At 49.0% G+C, this 20,929-nt stretch overlaps 2 protein-coding genes across 7 annotated transcripts in view; both read left to right on the top strand.

Annotated features, from left to right (window-relative positions):
* EP400 (E1A binding protein p400) overlaps positions 1–8,823 on the top strand; it is a 43,983-nt gene extending 35,160 nt beyond the window's left edge. For 3 of the 6 annotated variants that reach the window (XM_080355419.1, XM_080355417.1, XM_080355415.1), the window contains 11 exons: positions 81–257; positions 1,294–1,339; positions 1,431–1,540; positions 2,147–2,351; positions 2,852–3,015; positions 3,276–3,482; positions 3,783–3,978; positions 4,573–4,703; positions 5,137–5,298; positions 5,986–6,063; positions 6,347–8,823. In XM_080355419.1, the coding sequence (XP_080211545.1) occupies positions 81–257; positions 1,294–1,339; positions 1,431–1,540; positions 2,147–2,351; positions 2,852–3,015; positions 3,276–3,482; positions 3,783–3,978; positions 4,573–4,703; positions 5,137–5,298; positions 5,986–6,063; positions 6,347–6,619 (1,749 nt within the window). In that variant the 3' untranslated portion in view covers positions 6,620–8,823. The remainder of the gene's footprint in view (positions 1–80; positions 258–1,293; positions 1,340–1,430; positions 1,541–2,146; positions 2,352–2,851; positions 3,016–3,275; positions 3,483–3,782; positions 3,979–4,572; positions 4,704–5,136; positions 5,299–5,985; positions 6,064–6,346) is intronic. The other 3 variants (XR_013922982.1, XM_080355416.1, XM_080355418.1) reach the window with 3 other exon arrangements.
* Positions 8,824–9,218: 395 nt separating this feature from the next.
* On the top strand, positions 9,219–18,005 carry NOC4L (nucleolar complex associated 4 homolog; the record flags this gene model as incomplete). The annotated part of the gene is made up of 15 exons (XM_080355615.1): positions 9,219–9,311; positions 9,414–9,534; positions 9,635–9,741; positions 9,992–10,099; positions 10,582–10,731; positions 11,331–11,430; positions 11,710–11,744; positions 11,846–11,896; positions 12,295–12,406; positions 13,024–13,084; positions 13,590–13,700; positions 15,593–15,756; positions 16,313–16,395; positions 17,003–17,116; positions 17,395–18,005. 15 exons carry the CDS (start codon positions 9,219–9,221, stop codon positions 17,509–17,511), a joined length of 1,527 nt encoding a protein of 508 aa, XP_080211741.1. The 3' UTR covers positions 17,512–18,005.
* Between the last annotated feature and the right edge of the window lie 2,924 nt (positions 18,006–20,929).

The raw sequence follows: 20,929 nt of genomic DNA, 5'->3' as shown, positions 1-20,929 counted from the left end.
GGCGTTTTGTGTTTTGAAGACACGCACCCTGGTTGCTCCGCGCGCTGTTGTGCAGACTGTGCTCACCCCTTTGTTCGCAGGCGCTGGCGGAGCAGCAGCGGGCGCAGCAGCAGCCGGGCGCGCAGGCGCAGGCGCAGCCGGCGGGGCCGCAGCCGCAGCCGCCTGTGCCGCAGCCACAGCCGCAGCCGCAGGTGGTGCAGCAGCCGCAGGCGGTGGTGCAGACGGCAGCGACCACCGTGGCCAACACAGCCGTGCTGGTAAGAACGGGAGGGCTTGGTGCCTCTGCTGGAGTAACCTCTGTGTGTACAATACCCACGTGTTTTATTTTCTCTGGAAAGTGAGGATTTTAGGTCAGTATAGTGAGAAAAGAGCTATTTCCGTTTTCCCCTTCTCCCCTTTCCCTTTTCCCCTTTCCCTTTTTCTTTTTTTCCTGATTATGCTGGGTATCTTCTTTTTCTCTCGTTTATTAAGACTATGTTCATACCACTATAGCAATAGATCTTGCCATTCTGAGGTGGAGAAACCCCATACCGTTTGCAAAGGTTTTTGGCTTTTTTCAGTTTCGACTAATTTAATTGAATTTAATCAAAGTCTGAGCAAATACGTTTACAGTCAGCGAACAGAGAACTGAGACAATAAAGAGAACGTAGATGTAAGAGCTGCTCTGTTAGAGTAGCTTTATTAACCTTTGCAAGGCAAGTGGAACGTTGCATCCTGCCGGACCTACCATGGTTGTTTTATTGCAAATCTGCAAACTTTTTGGAGCTTCTTTGAATCTAGAGTCCATTTTAATGAGTCTGACACATCTGAGGCTTTTGTTTTTAGAGCCAGTCCAGTTTGCATACTAATGTATGCAGGCGGTGGTGACTCTGGTTTGCTTGCTGAGGGCAAGGACACTCCAGCTTGTACAGGAAGAGGGAGAGGAGGGGTTGTGACCCAGAGGAGCTGCTGCGCCTCCTGCTCGGTGACGCTCACGTGCGAGCAGCTGGCTGTGGTGCGCCAGAGGAATATTCATCTTTTCCTCCCTCCTTCTGCGAATGAGAATGTCAAAATGGTGTTCACCAGGCATTTCACTTGTCTCCAATTGCTCCTTAGGGTGGTGGAATCCTGATACATACATCACTTGTTGATATGTAAAATGAATGAACGACTGCAGAAGTATTTTATTGCATTCTTCTTATTTTGCTATTTCTGGAATACAGCATTGTGTTAAATGGCATAGTAGCATAAGAGCTATGTTCAGTTTTCTTTTCTTATTTTTCTGAACTGTTACCTCAATTGTTTTCTAACTAGGCGGGCACGATCAAAACAGCAGTTACGGGGACAAGTATACAGACTGGTAAGAAAACTTTATCATTAGGCACTGGAGATGGCAGGACGTTCGGATTTTTGCTTTGAGAATCTCACATTTAATCTTGGCTCGCTTTCAGCTACAGTGAGTGGAAATGTCATCGTGAATACGGTTGCTGGTGTCCCCGCTGCCACCTTCCAGCCCATCAACAAGCGGCTGGCGTCACCGGTTATCCCTGGGACGCTGACGGTGAGTACATCCATCACAACCCGCGCTGATCTTGGCTGTGGGTTATATCAGTGCATGTGTTGTCTTCTTCAGCTTGCCATGGGATCAGAAACTCTGCTTCTTGCAGATTTCGTGGGCATTGTGTGATTCTGTATCCAACCCCTCTCTCTTGCCAAAATATCAGAACGCACTGGAACAGTTTATCAGAACAAAGTGTCTGATACTGCTGTTAAAAACAGTTCACAGACGAGTGCTGTCCCAGGCAATGTTATCATTTCCAGCTTGTAGCTGTTTTATGCTTTGTTAATTATGATATTTATTATTATTTTATTAATTTAAGGCTACAGAAGATAAAGCAAAAAATTGAAAGGTAGTAAAATCAAATTTCTATCATGTAGTGAAGGGTTTGATGATCAGCCTGTTTGAAAAAGACTTGACCAGATGCTGATCTCTGAGACGTACCCAAAGAGATAGATACCTTAGAAAGATTTGGACCATCTTTGCTTTTGCGATGCTTTTGTATTTTTGATGGTTGTTTCTAAAGTTGTATAGTCCGTTTCCAGAAGGTTCCGTAGCTGTATAGGAGGCATGGAAGCTGTGAGAAATAGGGACTGTGTTCGTTTGCAGAGCTCGGGAGGCACGGCGGCTGCACAGGTTGTCCACACCCAGCAGCGAACTGCGGCGGCACCCGCTGCTTCCACAGAGCTGGTGACCATCGCGTCTACCCAGGGCGTTCGAGCAGTGACATCCGTGACAGCGTCCGCAGTGGTGACCACAAACCTAACGCCCGTGCAGACCCAGACACGATCTTTGGTGACTCAGGTCACACCAGGTAATAATCTTGTGTTTAGGGATTTTTTCCAAGGGTATGTAAAGGGCCTCAGAATTTGTAGGTGGCTTCACCACTGTAGCCCCACAGTATTGAAAGTCTGGATTTTTTGCCACACAATTAAACAATACTATGATTTTTAACTTGCTTTATTGTTGGTGCTCAGGTTATGTTTTTCTCCAGTATTTTTGGATAAAGTGTTGCAGTGGAGAGCTGATTGGTCACCAGAATTACGTATTAAAAATATCATTAATAATCTAGCAATAAGATATCAGAATTGACTATCTCATCTAAAAACCATTGTGAAGAAAGGAGCATATACTTTATTATTTCTTCTGCTTTTGCATCATGTTTACACTAATATGTTGTTATTTGTAGTTAGTCCACAAACTGTGCTGGAGCAGAAAAATATGCATTTAACAGCTTGGCTTTTCAGGTGAAATCAATGAATTGAATAGAACGTTGAGAATCTTGAGAGCATTTTGTTCTGTCTTCATTCACAGCCACACCAACAGTCCAGCTCTCTGGCAAAACCATCACCCCCGCTCACTTCCAGCTCCTGCGGCAGCAGCAGCAGCAGGCAGCGCAGGTGCAGGTCCCGCAGATCCAGGCACAGGCGCAAGCCCAGTCTCCAGCTCAAATAAAAACTGTCGGGAAGTTGTCACAGGTGAGGAAATCCTTCTGGAATAACGTGGCACGTTACTCTCATTGTTACTGTAAGCATCATTAGCAGTGTGGGTTGTATCCTGTTTTCTTCAGCTAAATTGAAATGCAGCTCTTTCCTAAATTTGATCCTACTAAAATTTCATTTCTTAACTAAAGTCTGGCATAGACTGTTTCTCCTTTGAAACTCCAAATACATCTCCCTTCTTTTTCCCTCTTGTCACATAACAGATTAGAAATGATGGCAGTGTGTTATCTCTGCAGGAACAGCTGCTCAAGCTGCAGAAGCAGAAGCTGCAGCTCCCGCAGCAGCAGGCGGGGCAGCCGGCGCAGCAAGGGGCGCAGCAGCAAGCAGCACAAGTGCAAGTGCAGCAGCAGCAGCAGACTCAGCAGCTCGCTACTGTTACGGCACCTCGTCCTGGCGCAGTCCTCACAGGCACGACTGTGACAAACCTGCAAGTTGCTCGTCTTGTAAGTTGTCTTTACTTTGCAAAAACAGCCCTAAACACCTTATTCTCTTTACTGGTTTAAATGAACTGGATACTGGTCATTAGAACTCATGAGTGCCCTTTGCATTACTTAGTACAAAAGATACAGCTGTAACATAAATAGCTTTAAATTGTGCTTACCCACTGATACCTTCTCTGAATTGTTTTACTGTAAAGGAGCTATTATATTTAGAAACATGTACAACTATCACTTTATAATGACCTGTTATATGCAGCAAACTTTTTTGCGCCAGTACAATAATCTTCATTCCTTATTGCTTAGACTCGTGTTCCTGCTTCCCAGCTCCAAGCACAAGGACAGATCCAGGCCCAGACTCCGCAGACGGCGCAGGTTGCTCTGGCGAAGCCTCCAGTGGTGTCTGTTCCAGCTGCCGTTGTCTCGTCCGCAGGAGTCACCACGCTCCCCGTCACCGTTGCAGGCATTAGTGTTGCTATTGGGCAGCCCCAGAAAGCAGCAGGTATGGCAACAGACTTGCTAAAGCATCACAAAATTTTAAACCCCACTTTTTTTAAGGCAGGATGTTTCGAATAATGTCTTCTGTGGGACACTCGGGCTTTTTAGAGACTAAAGTGATAGAGGTTGAGTTCCCATTTGGTTCAAAAATGGGGGAAGAGAATTGTGCTCATTCCATGTCATCTGGAAGGTGGTGTGATTCTTTGGCCAGATATGGCTGAGTTTTTAAAAAAATCTGTGCATGAGAGTAGGTGAGCAGATATAGTTTTAAAAACAAAGATATAATAATCTCATTTTTTTTTAAATGCAGAATGGAAATAGAAAAACTTGTATTTCGTAACTGTCTCCTCTACTGTGGACAGAACATTTCCTGTAGTAAGATTATTGTTAGAAATGGAGTTAGCTTACTCATGCTCTTAGATAACACTGTCAAAATAATATGTCTTATTCCCGTTAAAATCAGTTGGTTATTAGTGCTCAAGGCTATGCAGATGTGCAAGCCTATAAAAAGCACAATTTGTGTTTGCAAGCTGTGATTACTGGGACAAAGCAGCAAAGTGAAGACTCTTACAGTTCTATTTATGTTTGTGATTTTAAGGAGGCCAGACGGTCGTTGCGCAGCCACTGCACGTCCAGCAGCTTCTGAAGCTCAAGCATCACCAAGCAGCGCAGCAGCAGAAGGCGATCCAGCCGCAGGTCGCGCAGGGCCAGGCCGCTGTGCAGCAAAAGGTACTTGCTGTTGCTCTCCCTCTGGGTTGTGCGGTGCTTCTGTGGTTGAAAAGCTTCAGTTCTGAATGACGAGGACAGTCCTACAGAGTCAGATGGTGTTTCTAGGGGTGGATCTTAAGTATAACCTCAGGAGAACGGTTTCTCATATACTTTTCTCCTGAAATGTCATGTTCTCCTGGGCTTCGCTGTCAATCCGCCACCAATGCGGTTTTTTGGAAGTGTACATGTGCGTGAACCTTTTCAGTAAATACTTTAAATGCTTCATGATATTTGTACAAATGCATGAAAGCTTTTGCTTAGTGCTCATTTTGCTATTATTAATCCTTGGAGTATTTTGTTTCAATAATTAAATGTAATTAGTCTCGTTAGCTACATGCCTGTTCTTTAAAATACCTGTTTTGTAGTAATTGATGCATTTTTTTCTCTCGTGCAGATAAATGCTCAACAGGTTACGGTCCAGACCCAACAGCAGACTTCACAGCAACAAAAAGTAACTTATACTACACAGCCTGCCATTAAAACACAGTTCTTAACAACTCCAATTTCCCAAAGCCAGAAACCAGGTGGAACTCAGCAAGTGCAGGCCCAGATTCAGGTACAGGTAACACAGGTTTACACTTTTAAACTCTGCGGTGACTGAAGGATTGTAAAGATGACAGGTGACGTAGCATTTTAGCACCACTCGTATTAATTCTAGTCACACATTTGTTTAAAGTGACTTTGTAATAAAATTAATTGGTGCTGAATGCATAGTCTTGTAGCAGGTCAGAGGAACTAAGCCATAAATTCACTTTTCCTCTTTAAAAGAAATATATTGTCCCTCCTTTTTATTGCACAAGGAATTCTGTGCTGTATTTCCTAAGGGCCGTCAGCCAGAGCTGGTCATGTTGTCTGACTCTGTGTCCCAGTCCAGCCGCAGGTGTCTGCCTGGGGATCAGTGTCGTCCAGGGGCAAACTGGGGTATATCGAAGATAATATCACCCAATAGAACTTCTGTGCTTTCTTCAATTTTATATATAGTTAGGAGGAAGCGAGTCTGTTGCAATTAAAACTGAAAATACGACTTTTCCTCTTCCCCTCCCAGCTGAGTTCTCCAATACACTGATCTAAAAAGTTTTTTAATGGAAGTTCAGTATGACCGAGAATGCCAAGCTGCAGCTTACCACGAACAGGGACTTGGGGAAGGTCTTCACTTGGTAGCAGTTTTGATATGTACAGTGTGTTGCTGCTATTACCAATTCCTTGTTTTGACCAAATCTTTCTTTATTTCATGTTACTACAGGTCGCAAAACTTCCCCAAGTGGTCCAGCAACAGGCTGCAGTTGCCAACATTCAACAGATGGTTTCAGTTTCCCAACAGGTAGGTTTTGTGCTTGTCAAATACAGCACTAGAAACACAATCCTATTGAAAGCTCATTTATATGGAATGTGTCTATTTTTCACCATATGTGTGGCACAGGCAGTATTTTTGAAGTATATAGCAAGTTATCTTCTATAAAAATGAATTGTGTGAATACTGAGTCAGCTGCTGTGTATCTGCTCTGATACCGAGTAAGATGCTCGCTGTAGAGTGGAAATGTAGTAGCAGCTCAGTTTAATGCCAAACTGTGATTTTGTAATTGCCTCGTTATCTTGCGGTGTAGGTACAAGCTCAGCCCCAAACGGTGACGCTTTCCCAGACGACAGCAGGGCAGCAGCAGGTGCAGGTGATTCCTGCAACCACCGCGACCGCGCAGGTCGTGCAGCAGAAGCTGATCCAGCAGCAGGTGGTGACAACAGCGTCTCCCCAGATTCAGGCTCCGGGGGTGCAGAATCCAGCCCAGACACCAGCAGCGCCCGAAGCCCAGAATCAGCAAGCGAAAGTCCAAATGAGGACGCCCACGGTCAGATTAAAGGCTCCTACTAAACCAAGTTGAACTGATGATTTCAATGCAATAACAGGGAACCACAGCATTTCTTGCTTGCTCAGCCGAGTGAGAAGCTACTCCAAACATCCAAATGAAGACAAACCACCTCTATATTTTTTTTAGCAGAAGGTTTCTTGCTGGTGAACATTTAAACATGGAAGCACTTGCATAACTTTCAGCATATTAGCAACTGTTTAGCACTCAAAATCTGTACAAGGCGCATTCTGCCAGTGTTCTCTGTGCTCGTTCGAACCACATAAAGCAAACGTTGCTTACAGTTAAATTCTGCCCAGCTTCACAAAGTAAAATGGCGATATGCCATAAATGTCAGTAAAATCCATCTGTGTTAGCGTTGCATCAAGTGCCCGTGGGAATACGCAGTTCTGTGCTGCAGTTGGGACGTGCGCTCGGTGTCCCGGTGAAGCTGTTCAGAGGGGCGAGTGGGGCTGACACAGCAAAGTGTTCCCAGTGGTAGAACAGCCCCATTGAGGTACCTCTGGAAGATCCAACTCATCTTTGAAGTGCTCCCTGCAAAGTTTAGCCAATAAATGTGAAAACCTGTAAGTATATGTAATTAAAAAGGAAAAAAAAAAGGTTTCATTCTCCATTTTTGTAAGTCTTTTAAAATGTTTGTTAGTAGTTTTGTGTACAGTTTACTGAATCACCCGACCTGTGCGCTCATTCTCATCTTTCACTTTCAGATAATGGATATTTTAGGCATGAACTGAGTAAATACTGTGTTGATAGTAGATGTGTATTACAGTGTAGCCCATTTTTTTGGTAGAAGGTTTGGTGGATTCAGCTAAACAAACGATCCACAGCTGTTTCTCATGGGACTTCTGTCGAGAAAACTCTCCAGCTGATCGAATTTGGTCTCCCAGTTTCATTCTGCTCTTGCAACATGTTTAAATATTCAGTTCTTTCTACTCAGCTTTCGGCTCGGGGGGTGGGGGCCGAGGGAAGGGGGAGTAGGGAAATTAAATCTAAGACTTAATTCTTCAACTGTGTAAAGAATAAGATCTAACTTTTGTACTATTCTTTTACTAAAGCTAATGATGAATGTATCTTCAGGTGGATATTTTGGATGCGAATAGAGCGTGGCCTCTTCCTCCAAATCAGTTTGCCTTATTGTTATGAAAAAAAAAAGCAAGAAGCTGCCTGGGACTGTGAGGGGGTTCTTTCCTTTTCTTGTGTAAAATGAACCCAGACTGTTTGCAAACAGCACTGAGTGAGGAGTCAAAAAGCTCTTGGTGACTCGAATGCATTTGTTTTACTTTGGCCATAGAACCGCATGATGTGGAAAATTCAGACAAAGTTGTAACATTCCTTTTCCGAGATGGTTTTAAAGTTATTTTCCCGTTCTGTGATATTTTACTCTTTTAGGGGGGCAGCCTGATTAGAGGCAAGGAAAGCATACCTTTTGTTCTTACTGTGTGTAACACCTGTCGGCACCTGCAATCCAAATGGCTCAAACAAGAAAGCAGCCAGCTCCTGATTTCCCCAGAGTGGGCGCAGCCGCGCAGAGGGGTCACAGTTGCAGCGCTCGATCTGGCCGCGTTCGTCATTTGGTTTTTCTTAGTCTTTATTTTAGCTTATACCTCTTTTCTCCTGCATCCTCTTTTTCTTGGACCCTCCGGTCTGCAAATACAGGGGCATTGTTGGTTGTTTTAAGCTGTTTGTGCAGTCGTATTGCCCGACCCCACCGAACCGCTGGCTTGTGCCGTTACCTGAACTTCATTAGTAGCCACAAAGCTGAAGCATTGGCGACGGAATAGTTTAAAATGCAAAGCAAATGCGGTGGTAACAGGTGACTGACCCTGTGTACAGTATAGTGTTCCTCATCCGAAAATATTGCTTAGTTAGCCCCAGGCTTCCTTTTAAGTGTTTAGCTCTTATTATGTGCATGAAATTGGGGTGGGGGGGAAACACTTGGAAGAGTGGGGGAGCTGTGGGCTGCATCGTTGTGCTGGTCTGATTTGGTGTCTAAAGAGGCAATTGTTTCTTGTTTAGGTCAGTTAATGAGATAAAAATAACTTCTTTTTTTCCTTATTTTTCATTTTTTTTTCCTTCTGATGTGTCTTTCTCCCAGGAGTGTGTTAGGAAGTCAGCCTGTAAATAACTGATGAACATAAGCATTTGTACTTGATCCAGTAGGATTGTAAGAATAGTGATGTATCCTACCTGAAGGTGTAATAAAGTGTACATTTTTATAACAGCGCCTGCCTGCCCTTCTGTAACGCGCGGGGGTCACTGCTTCAGGAAAGGAGGGGCTCGGGCGGCTCTTCCATCCCCTCTTTTTAAAATTCTTTTAGACGTGATGAAGAAATTGTCCCTGTGGGTGGTGAGAGCCTGGCCCGGGTACCCATCCCTACAGCCATCCCGGGCCAGGCTGCACGGGCTCTGAGCAACCTGAGCTGGTGACGATGTCCCTGCTCGTGGCACTGGGGGAGCTGGGGAGGTCCCTTCAACCCAAACTGTCCCATGGTTCCCAAAAGCTGCGGTTTGGGGTGGGCGCAGCGGAGGGAGCGGGACTCGAACCGCGGTCCCGCCCGCGGGCGGAGCGGCCGCCGGCTCCTCCTGCTCCCGCCCCTTCCTGCCCGCTCGCAGCATGGCGGGCCCCGCGCTGGCCGCCGCGCTGGAGGCCGTGCTGGCCAACCGCGGCAACGCCAACCGCGTCTTCGACATCCTGGAGCCGCTGGCGGTGCGGGCCGGGCCGGGCGTGCGGGCGGGGGCGGGGGGCTCGCAGGCGGCCCGGGGAGCGGGGGCCGGGGGGCCGGTTTGCTGAGCGCCACGCTGTTCGCAGGGCCAGGACCAGGCGGAGGTGCTGAGCGCCGGCAGGACGTGCAGCCGGCTCTTCGGGGCGCTGCTGGAGCGCAGGGAGCTGTTCGTGGGGGACCTGCCCGCCCAGGAGGGCTCTCTGGCCGGTGAGTCGGGCCGGGGCGGCTCCCGCGGGGTGTCCGGGGCAGAGCCCGGGGCGGCGGCTCGTCCCGCTGCCCGGAGCTCAGTCCGGGCGCCACCCCGCAGAGAAATACAGCGCCGAGGACAAGTACAAGATCTGGATGCGGCACCGCTACAACGAGTGCGTGGAGAGCCTGGCGGAGCTGCTGGCCCACGACGCCTTCCCGGTCAAGGTGGGTGCTGAGCCCGCCGCGGTGACACCAGCCCCGCGGGGTCCCTGATGCGCAGGGATCCGTTGCTCCAGCGTTTCGCTGTGGGAGCGCAGGCGGTGCTGTGGGACATGGCTGCGCTCCGGCTCGCCTCTGCCCTCCAGCCCACACCGCTTTCCCAGTTAACTCTTCCACCTTTAGGAGCTGCCTCCTTTGAGTCTGACCCCGGTGTCCTTGTTGAGGTGGGTGTTCTCTGTTGTGTGGTTTTTTAAAGGAACTGGCACTCTGCACCCTGATGAAGTTTGTTGAGCTGGAGGCAAAATATCCGTTGATCAAAGCAGAGTGGAAAGGGAGTTTAACTTTTCCTCGTGAGCTTCTGAAGGTAAGCGGCAAAGCCCAGCAGTTCTCCCCGTGGGTGCCCCCGTGCCCACCTTCCCCTGGGCTGCAGTTCCAAGCGAGCGGGTGTTGGGATGGAGGTGGCTGCTCTAGAGACACCTCCAGCTTCTGGTGGCACCTGCGGTGCGGGAGCAGCTGCCTCGGACAGGGTCGAGCTGCGTTCCTCAGGGTTTATAAGGTTGTGGGGTCTTTTTTTGGAGTCCCCGGCCTCACTCGCAAGGATTGTGGGATGAGAGGACAGGTACTGCCCCTGGCTCAGCCACCGCGTCACTTCTGAAGGACTCTTTTTGATAGAAAGGGCTCATCTCTGAGGTCAGGAGCGCCTGTCAGGTGGCTGGTGGGTGTTGCTGTGGGTCAAGCACAACGCTTCTGCCGTTGAGAAGCACGGGGGGATTGCAGCCACTGCACCCGTCTGCCTCAGCGCTGCGAGAGACGGACCTGCTGCTCTCCCCCGCAAACCCCGTGTAGGTGGTGGTTGGTGGCTTGCTTCCCGTGGACGAGGACGCCTCGCTCCTGATCTCTCGCTTTCAAGAATACATGGAGTATGACGACATCCGGTACTTTGTGATAAAGGCGGTCACCGAGAGCATCGGGCAAGTCATGCAGAAGACAAAAGAGGTATTAAATTGTGGCTGTTGAGGTGGGTCTGGATAAACTGCTCTGAAATGTGCATCTTGTGCGTAAAGCAGGGAGGAACTAGTGGCGTATGGAAAGACTTTAGAAGCAAGAGAAAAGACTTTGCCCACTTAAAGGCATTGTTGTTTTTTTCTTGCTCACAATGTACATGAATTACGCTAAGACCATCTTCAAGCTGAAACTGGAAGTAAATCAAGACACACTCCTGTTCTTGCAGATCTTTCTGGTTTGGGCTCAAGCTTCTGTTTTACTCAGATATCTGCAGCTTAGGCACCACACAGAAAGTTTAATGCTGTTCTCTCTGGTGCAGAAGAGTCTGTTTTCTTTAGTTGGTTCCGCCAGTCCTGCCAAACCAGAATTAGTTTGGAGACAGGTTTTGTGTTAGGCAAACGAGTAATGCTCCAGGACAAGGCAGCAATAGAGAATACACCAGTTTGTGCTTCAGCTGCCAGTAGTTTTCCTTTCCTTTGTCTTGCCTAAATGTATTAACTGCTTGGGAAATAGGACAACATTGAAGTCCAGCATCTTACTGTCTGCTGTGGAACTTGCTTCATGTTTGATTATATGCTTTTTTTTCTCAGAGGCCGTTACCGTTTTACCAGCAGAACGTGTTCTCCCTCATTTCACCCATTAACATGCCGAACAAAGAGTCCGACATGGTCAAATTCCTGGTGAAGCAAGGTTAGTGAGCTCCGCGTGGTGAACCGCCTGCGCAAAGGAAAATGGCACTGGAGATTTGTGTTGGCTAAAGGCTTTCTCACTGATTGCTGATGAAAACTGTCTGCTGTGACCCAGCGACTCTGAACAGTCCAACACAATGCACGTTCCTCGGGGTACAGCGGGGTCTGCCGTGGCCTTTCATAAGACAGGGACTTCAGCCTAAACTTTTAGGATATCAAAGGACTAAGAAAAAAGGTTCATTAATGTTTTTTAAACATCCATTTTTCCCTTTCTTCTTAGATAACTGGGAGGAGCTGAAAGTGTCGAAGCTGCAGGTAACTGTTCATTTGATGCTTGGGGGTTGAAATGCCATCTGCTTGAAGTAGAGCGTTATCTACAGCACGGTGTTTAACTCGCTGTCTGCAATTGTTCGAAGGCGCACAAGCAGGCGTTTGAGAAGATGTGGCTCAGCTTTTTGAAGCACAAGGTGAGTGTTGTGGGACCCCGCGAGCGTTCGGTCCTGTTGGGTTGTTCTCCTGCCAGAAACTCGACCTCAGACACGGGCTGTTCTCCTCTCAGCCTCTGTTTCCCACCTACCCCATTCTGCCCATGAGGAGCGATCCGCAGCGGAATGGCCTCTGCTCACGAGCTGGTGGTTCCCGAGCTGGTTTTCTGGCGACTTCCCACTCCGCAGCGTTACCCTCTGGGCTGCGATGACACTTGGAGTTTTCAGCACCCGCTTCTTTGAAAGAACTTAATTTGGAACAGTTGGGAACTGCTGCCACCAGCCGTTCTGTGTTGTCCTTCGCCTGTGTGTTGCCTTTGTGAGCCCTGGTTGCTGCTGCTCTCCCAGTTCTCCTGTTTGTGTTGTTCTGTCCTCCACAGCTGCCCACTGGCCTTTACAAGAAAGTTCTCGTCATTCTGCACGACTCCATCCTGCCTTACATGAACGAACCCACCCTCATGATGGACTTCCTGACCGTGGCCTACGGCATCGGTGAGTGCAGACGGGCTGCTCAGCCCTCGTGGGGCGCTGCAGCGTGGGCCGTGTGGCCCTGGACCCAGCGCCACGGCCCGGGTGTTGAAATGGGTGGGATGGAGCTGGGGAACTCGCGTGGGCACCGTTGTCCCTGGAAGTGAGGGGCTTTGGCCTGTGATCTCCAGTGTCGTTGCTCCTTGTATGTAAGAGGGGTCGTATTTAAGGCTTTAGGAAGAGTAGAATACTGGAGTGATTTATTTCAAGTGTAGCCAGCAATGCTGATACCTGGGCTGCACCCAGACTCAGGGTGTGCAGATTCCTGTGGAAATGGAGACATTCTGTTCCTATGGAGACCTTCACCTCCCTGGGGGGTTTTCCTGGGGGATTAGAGCAGCATGTGTGTGTCTCTCAGTCCTTCAGAGCCTGTTCTTCTAAACTGCAGTTTAATCTTTGTAAGTGACTTACAAGCCCCTGGCTGGTTTGGGGTGAAATTGTGTTACCTTACAGCCATCGTGCTGGCTCAGATTTCAGGTACTCTTTGGTTTGTGTTCCTTGTGGGAAGGTTTTATCATAGAAACAAGTTGAAGCTGATATTTGTTTCCCTATTGTGTTGATGCCTGCCTGCTTTCTTACAGGTGGAGCAATCAGTCTTCTGGCCTTGAACGGGTTATTTATTCTGATTCATCAGCATAATCTGTAAGTGAAAAGAGCATCTTGTTTAAAGGAACGTGGGGTTTTGCACTTGTGTATTTCGGTAAAAGGAACTGAAATAAATTCTCCATAGCGTCAGGTCTTACAGTTTCTCCATGAGAAAGCCGGACTCTGCACAAGAGGCTCAGCTGCCTGGATTCTCAGCTCTTTTGATAGCCTGACTGTTTTTCAGCTGAGCCCAAATGTCCTCTTGTGCAGACTCCGGTTGCTCAGCACTTGGAAATCGATCCCTATTGATCTGGTTGCACAGCGGAGCTGTAGTCTCTGGTGTTCCTGTCGCTGGGTCCCGTACCATTTGCAGTCGATGGGCATAGCCTCATGTCCTGAAGATGGCTGGGCGCTGCAAGAGCCATAAATCCACCTTGCGGCGTGTTTCTTGTGGAGAGCAGCGTCCGCAGGCTCTGCAGAGCGCTGGGGCCTCGGGACGCAGCGCGGTCCCGTCCTACAGCACCGAGCAGCACCGCATGTTCTCCTTCTCCTTTTTGAACAGGGAATATCCTGACTTCTACAAAAAGCTGTACAGTCTTTTAGACCCTTCTGTGTATCACGTGAAGTACCGAGCCCGCTTTTTCCACTTGCTCGATCTGTTTTTGTCATCGTCGTAAGTAACCTCTTTGTTATGTATTTATTATGCATTTTCCTTCTGCTTTTCTGTTGCCCAGAGACTCTTCTGGAACAGTCCCCTGTGTGTCTGGGTATAATGTATTCAGTGTGACTACTGGGTTAGATTCATTTTTGCAGAGAAAACTGAATCCAAGACTGTTCCTCTAGTGTTGTGTAATTTTTCATGTGGTTTTTTTTGAAGATTTGCCACACAGCCATCAATTTCAGAAAGTAAAAATGCACTTGGTTATGCGAGTTTGATCTGCAAATGGTTATGGATGTATTTTGATATGCGTTCACCTTTGACTGAAAGTGATGATTTTCTGTCTATGAATATGGAAAAGTAACATTTGCAGGCGTTTTATAGATCATAAAGCTGTTGATAAATTGATGACCTTTTGCAGACGTGTAACATGGCAAGATAAAGCGTTTGACACTGTTGATGCTGTCAATTCCCCGTACGCCAGGAGGAAACTAGATAAACAGCTGGTCATATAGTTGCCATCATATGTTATAAACCAAACCAAAAGTAACTCTACAGTTCAGCACTGGGCACTTACATGGAGCCCTTGTGTTCCGAGTGTGCCTTGGGGCGAGTGGCAGGTCCGGTCCGTGTGTCCCATGGGCGGCTCTGCTGAGCCTGCAGATGCAGCTGGAAATCGTCATCTCTCATCCGGCCCATCTGACCAGAAGAAAGTGCTTAAATGCACTGATTGCTGTCAGAAATTTGCATTTTTACCATAAAAAGAACAGCTACCCCGCACATTTACATTACAGCAGCTTTATGTTCCCGTTAACAGCTGCGCCGCTTACTTTAGTCCTGGAAGCATTACGTATACTTAACACCGTGGCCTGTGTATTAATTAAACCCTCAAAATGACATTTGAAGAATATAATTAAGGTTGCCTGGCCAAGCACTCAGAAGTTTATAAAATGGCTGAACGAAGGCTGTGAACAGGCACGTACGGGAGCTGCGCTTGGCCGCGGCGGTGCCTGGAGCGGCGCTGTGCGCTGGACCCAACCGCGGGCTGGTTCGAGAGTATTCATGTATTCAATGGAAACGTGCCCAGATTTGTTCCCAGGAGCGCACTAGAGCCCATATTGCTGCTTGAAACCAGGATTCTTGCAGCTTCTCTTTACTCCGTAGCCCCCAAAAACCCAAAGAGCCCCGCTGATCCTGGGTGTCATCCTGGGTGTGATCCTGGGTGTCATCCTGGGTGTCCCCGCATCCTGGGGGCATTAGAAGGGGGTGGTCAGTAGGTCAGAGAGGTTCTCCTGCCCCTCTGCTCTGCCCTGGGGAGACCACACCTGGAATCTTGTGTCCAGCTGTGGCCCCTCAGTTCCAGCAGGACAGGGAACTGCTGCAGAGAGTCCAGCGCAGCCACCAAGATGCTGAAGGGAGTGGAGCATCTCCCGGGTGAGGAAAGGCTGAGGGAGCTGGGGCTCTGGAGCTGGACAAGAGGACACTGAGGGGGGACCCCATTAATGGTTATAAATACATAAAGGGTGAGTGTCAGGAGGATGGAGCCAGGCTCTTCTCGGTGGCAACCAGTGATAGGACAAGGGGTAATGGGTTCAAACTGGAACACAAGAGGTTCCACTGAAATATGAGAAGAAACTTGTTGGGGGTGAGGGTGTCAGAGCCTGGCCCAGGCTGCCCAGGGGGGTTGTGGAGTCTCCTTCTGTGCAGACATTCCAACCCGCCTGGACACCTTCCTGTGTAACCTCATCTGGGTGTTCCTGCTCCATGGGGGGATTGCACTGGGTGAGCTTTCCAGGGCCCTTCCATCCCTGACGTTGTGTGACTCTGATGGCTGACGTGCCGTGGTTGGGGTGGTGGAGCTGCAGGCTCCGTGCCAGGGCTCTCACGCTGGTTTCTGCTCCCGACAGCCACCTGCCCGCGTACCTGGTGGCCGCGTTCCTGAAGCGGCTGTCCCGGCTGGCGCTGACGGCTCCTCCCGAGGCTCTGCTCATGGTCCTCCCCTTCATCTGCAACCTGCTCCGGAGGCACCCGGCGTGCAGAGCGCTGGTGCACAGACCCGACGGGCCGCAGGGTGAGGGGAGAGCTGGGCAGGGGGTTCTGTGTTGTGCCTTCAGACAACGTAACGAGCAGGATTCACAGGGAAGAGCAGGGGAGATCCCAACCCAGTTCTGAGGTTTAGAAGGACCCCTCAGTGCCCCGGGCTGTGCCAAGGCCACAGGCTGCTCCTGCGCGTTCTCTAACCGGGAGGACCTGCCTGTGTTGCTCCTCTGAGCTTGGCACGGTTGCTCCCGGCCTGTGCTCCGAGCCCCGCGCCCAGAGCCAGGCGGCTGACAAGTGCCAACAGACCGCGGGAGCTGAGCCAGACGCTCAGCTTGCCTTGCTCACCTCAAGGAATGAGCAAAAAATGGTTGCAGAAACCAGAGACCTCTTTGATTTCAGCCTGTAGCGGTTTTGTGTTGGTGATCCCACCTGGGGCCTCAGCAGCCTCCTGCATTTTTACTCCATCTCCAGCGTTTCCCCAACCCTACACATTTTGGAAAAGAGCAAGTCTGGCTGCAGCACTGCTCGGGGCTCCCTTGTGGTTGTGTATGTCACGCAGGTTAGCTCTGTATCTCTTGGTTCTTTAGATATGTCAGAGGATCCATACGTTATGGAGGAGGAGGAGCCATCTGAAAGCCGGGCTTTGGAGAGCTGTCTCTGGGAGATTCAGGTACGTTGGCAAACAAGGAACATCTGCACCTGGTATGGGCTTCTCGCAGCCTTCGCGCACCCTCCACACGCATTTCCATGGGCAGTCCCACCTGGAAGCAACTCCTGGCTTATGTCTTTCAAATGAGATGAGTTTCTGGCTGATGTTTTATTCTGCATCCTTTCCTATCCCAGCGTGAGAGGCAAAGGATTCCACGCTCTGGAGAAATCGCACATACTAATTAGTAGGTGACTTGTGAGCACACAACTGACCGTGCAGCTGAATAGGTGCGGTTAACAGCTGAAACAGGCTAAATAGCTGAAAATGTTTGAGGCTTTTTATTTGCTTTTGAGTGGAGAGAGGAACTTGCTGAGCGCTGATGGAAATTAATTGGGTACAGCTAGGTCATCTTGTAGAAATGGGTTTAAAAATGCTGGAGGAGATTGTAGCGTTCACCTTTCACCTGGATTGTTTGTAGGATGGTGTATGAAGGCTGAAATCGGTTAAATTACTTCTGATGGCTCTAAAACCGTAATGCCAGGGTTATCCCTTTACGTTTAAATACTACAAGGTTTGGCGTGCGGGGCTGTACTCGCTAGACCGTCTCCTGTTCGTCTTGCCTTTGCAGACTTTACAAAACCATTATCACCCCGAGGTGGCCCAGGCGGCCGCGGCGCTGAGCCGCCCGCTGGCGGAGCTGGAGGACGACATCTCGGGGCTGCTGGAGCTCTCGGCGTACGAGGTGGGCTGGCTGCGTGTTCGGGAGCGGTGCGAGCCGGGGGGAAGGAGCCGGGCTCCCCGTCAGCCTCGCTGCTGGGGGAACGCAGCCTGACCTTCCCTTACCCAGGGACAGTGGGAGGATAGCCATTAAATAATGGAGTGTGAGGCAGCAGGGTAACGGGGCTGCTGCTTAACACGTTTCTTGCTGGATCTTTTAAGAGGTCAGAGTGAACAGTGGAATTGCCGGGGTGAAGAGCTTGTACTGACTTTTGCCAATATCCTGGGTTTTTTTCTTTGTAGCTTTTTGATAAAGAAGTAAAGAAAAAGGCTGCTGATGTGCCCCTGGAGTTTGAGCAAATACGAGGTTTGTTTGGGAAGAAGAATGATATTTTTGCACAGCACTTCGCTTTAGATTGATGTGACCTCCTGTGAGCACCTCTGCACGACTGACCGATCTCGGGATGCGCACGAAGCCCACGTGTTGTGCTGGGTGATTCTGCCTTTGAGCATCTCCCTGCGACGAGCTGGAGCGCTGGGGAAGGTGCAGCCCTGCTCCGTGCCCTCCGCGCTGCCCATGGATGGACTGTTCTGCCGCTCTGTTTCTCACACTTGTGTATTGCTGCCTGATATTTGGGAGGGATTTTTGGTCAGGGCAGTTTTCTGGCCCTGTTCCTTGCTGGGATTCCAGCCATTTGCTCCAAAGCTGCTGACACCAGCTGTGATCAGTGGCTACACTGACAGACCATCAGCTGCCATCCATGGGGCTGTGGGGAATTCAGGTCTCTACTGCTGTTGTTTTTCATGTGTTACTTTTATACTAGAGCTGACAACCTGTTTGTACGATGACTTTGGTACGTAGCTGTAAACACCTGATGATATTCCAATTATATTTTATATACACTTTTAAACTCGCAGTTCAGATGGATGTTTAGCTTCCTGTGCGCTCATCTTAACACTCCCATGTTTGAGGCAGCGAAAGCTCTGGTTTGTCCGTGATGCTCAATAATCCCGTCTATGAAGTGTGGCTGGTGCTGCTGTGTGCACACCCATCTCGTGCTGTAAAGTTGCTTAAGTCAAAATGCTCATGAGCTTTGGAAATGAGGATAATCCTGGTGGCTGCTGTAGCCAGAGAGGCCAATGATGTGCAGTGGGAGGTATCTCTAATCCTTGAGGGTTTTTTTTTAACATTTTTTTTGCTTCAGAATGCTAAGCAGCTTACTGGAGTATCGCTTGTAGTGGTGTTGGAGCTGTGGCCAGAGTGTATCCAGGTGCTAATCAGGTTTTAGCTCGTCCGCTGCTAAGTCAGTGGTTTTGTTAATTTGGGTGTTTCGAGTAGTTCCAGAGTCGTGCAGAAATGCCTTCTGATAGGTTTTATTGTTTTTTCCCCCAAGCTTTTAAGTTTGAGATAAACTCCTTATTAAGGATGCTGATTAATTCACTCGGGACTTTTTTTTCTTAATCATTTGAAACAGCTTACTGTTATCTCATTAGACTTTAATTGTGCTTGCATATTTTGAAATCATATTTTGTGGAAGAGAAGGATGCAGCCGAGAAAGCGGAGGCCAGGAAATGGAATTTCTGGCAGCCAAGTCTGTGTCAGTGAAGGCAAAGTGCAGCCGTCCTGGGGCTCTGAGGGCTGTGTTTCCTCTTTTCTGTGCTTTTTGAGATCTGTGGTAGGAAGGCAGAATGGCCGAGATAACTTAACATTTGAGGGGCCTCAGGTCAGGTTCACCCAGGCCTGTATTTCAGCTCTAAACCGTGTTTTCCTGTATCACATGGACGTTGTATGCATGTGTTTATTAAACATTTTGAAGTGCTCTGATGCTGATGAGGACCACATAACTACCTTTGAAAGAAGTATGTAAGTTTATCATCTTTCAGATGAAATAATATACATATTTAATAACTTTGCATCTTTTTGTTTTGCTCAGGTTGGCCCAGTTCTATCTGTCAGACGTTACTGCTGGGCAATGTCATTCATGTCTTTCATGACATTGACACTCGGGAATGTCAGCATTCTTTTAAGTGCACAAACATGAAACCATTTGGGCACGGGGCAAGTCCAGGTGGTGCTGGAGATGAGGGAGTTTGGTTGGTTCCAGTATCTGGATGGAGGGTAAGCAGGGTCGGTGCCAGCACCGCGTCCAAAGGGCTGCAGGCCCTGGGCATCTGTCACCCTGGGGTCGCCTGGCACCAGACGGGGTGCCCGGTAGCCTGCTCGGGGAACAGACACTGCTGGCTATGCTATCAGTGCTGGCTAAAATATCAGTGGGGGGACGCTCCTGGGAACGGGGGGTTTGTCTTGTCCCAGGAGGAAGACTGACGGCAGCGGCATCTCGGCGTTTGGCCGGCCGTGGGTCCTGAGCGCTGCGCTGGGGGCTGGATTGGAGCAAGGTGCGGTTTATTCTTCGGGGTGCGCTGGTGGTTCCAGCTCCCGCTGGGCCTCGGGCTGACGCTGCGTGACAGGGTTGGGCTGACACGGTGTTTTCAGACCTCTCGGTGTATCTCGGTGCTGAGTTGGAAATGCCGTTAGCACTTCAGTGTGTGCAGCTGACCTGGTCTGGCTTAGTTATTGCACAGTCACGCCAATGGTCCCAGGCTCAGCCGCGCAGTGTTTGGGGCAGACAAGGCAAAAACCGCAGGCAGCTCAGAGCAGTTTACAGCTTAAATAAAGCCTGGGTGCTTTAGACAAGCCTGGAAGGTCTTCCGGAGCCTTCACCCCCATCTCTGAGGCTACACCTGCGTAAGCAGCATCCTTAAACCAGCTCTTAGGTGGAGATTGCTTTAAGCCCCTGCCTGTCCTTGGAAAAAACATTCCACCTGGTCTTTCATCAAGCTTTTATCTTTAAACTTTCACCTTCCTCCCCTCAATAGGAGGCATCAGGAGAAAAAAAAATCGGCAGTTATAAATATTAAAAGTTTCATCTGCACTGAGCGAACAGCCCTTATCAGGCTGCACACCCGCTGCTGCGGCTCCGCACGCTGCAGATTAGAGGTGCTTTAATCAGCGTGTGTGCTAACGGGAAGGCCAGATTGAAGTACTGGGCAGGGAGTGCATAAGTCCCTCCTGTTACTATTTGATTTATATCAGATGTGGGGAGAGGGCGGTACTGGGTTTTGTTGCTGTTGGGTTATTTCAGTGAGCATAGAAGATAGTTGTATGAAAGCATTAACACAGTTCCCCATCCTCCCCACTTGTCAGTGCCTCATTTCCCCACCAGAGGATAGCGATAAGGTCTCTCTGTGTTCCGCTGGACTGCCCTTGGTTTATTTTCCTGAGCTTTCATTCATTTAAAAGCCATTCAAAGTCATCCCAGCCTGAAGGTAAAAGAGCCGCTCAGCAAGAGCACGATGAGGTTCCTCGTGTGAGTCAAGGTCCAGGCGACCACGGGCTGTGTTAATCAGCTCAGATTGGCACTTCTAAGTTGCTCACAGGGGCGCGGAGGGGAGTGCAGATCTGCATCCCTACACAGGAGGGCCCGCTCCGCAGCCTCCCAAGGGCTTAAAAGAACAGTAAGAAATCCCTGTCCCCTCTGCCCAGCTGCTGTTGGCGCTGGGACGGTTTCCCAGCCCTGGGACAGCGGTAACCGCGACGTTTTCCACCGCTTTGTTTTGGAAAAGAAATGAGTTCTTGCGTAATTTACAGCCCTGCTCAAACAAAGGCGGGCACAGGATCTCAGTTCGACTGACACCAGCCTTCTCCGGCACTATCATAATCAATATTCATTAACTGAAGTCTATTGGACTTGGAGATTTACTGCTATTAATAAGCCAAGAGTCTAGCTTAGTGTAGTTTATGAAGGAAATTTTAGGTCTGCTGATAGAAACTGCTTCT

Source organism: Nesoenas mayeri (genome assembly GCF_963082525.1).
Source record: "Nesoenas mayeri genome assembly, chromosome: 17".
Lineage (NCBI taxonomy): Eukaryota > Metazoa > Chordata > Aves > Columbiformes > Columbidae > Nesoenas > Nesoenas mayeri.
The sequence above is the reverse complement of the archived record's forward strand: the minus strand, read 5'-3'. Positions and strand labels throughout refer to the sequence as shown.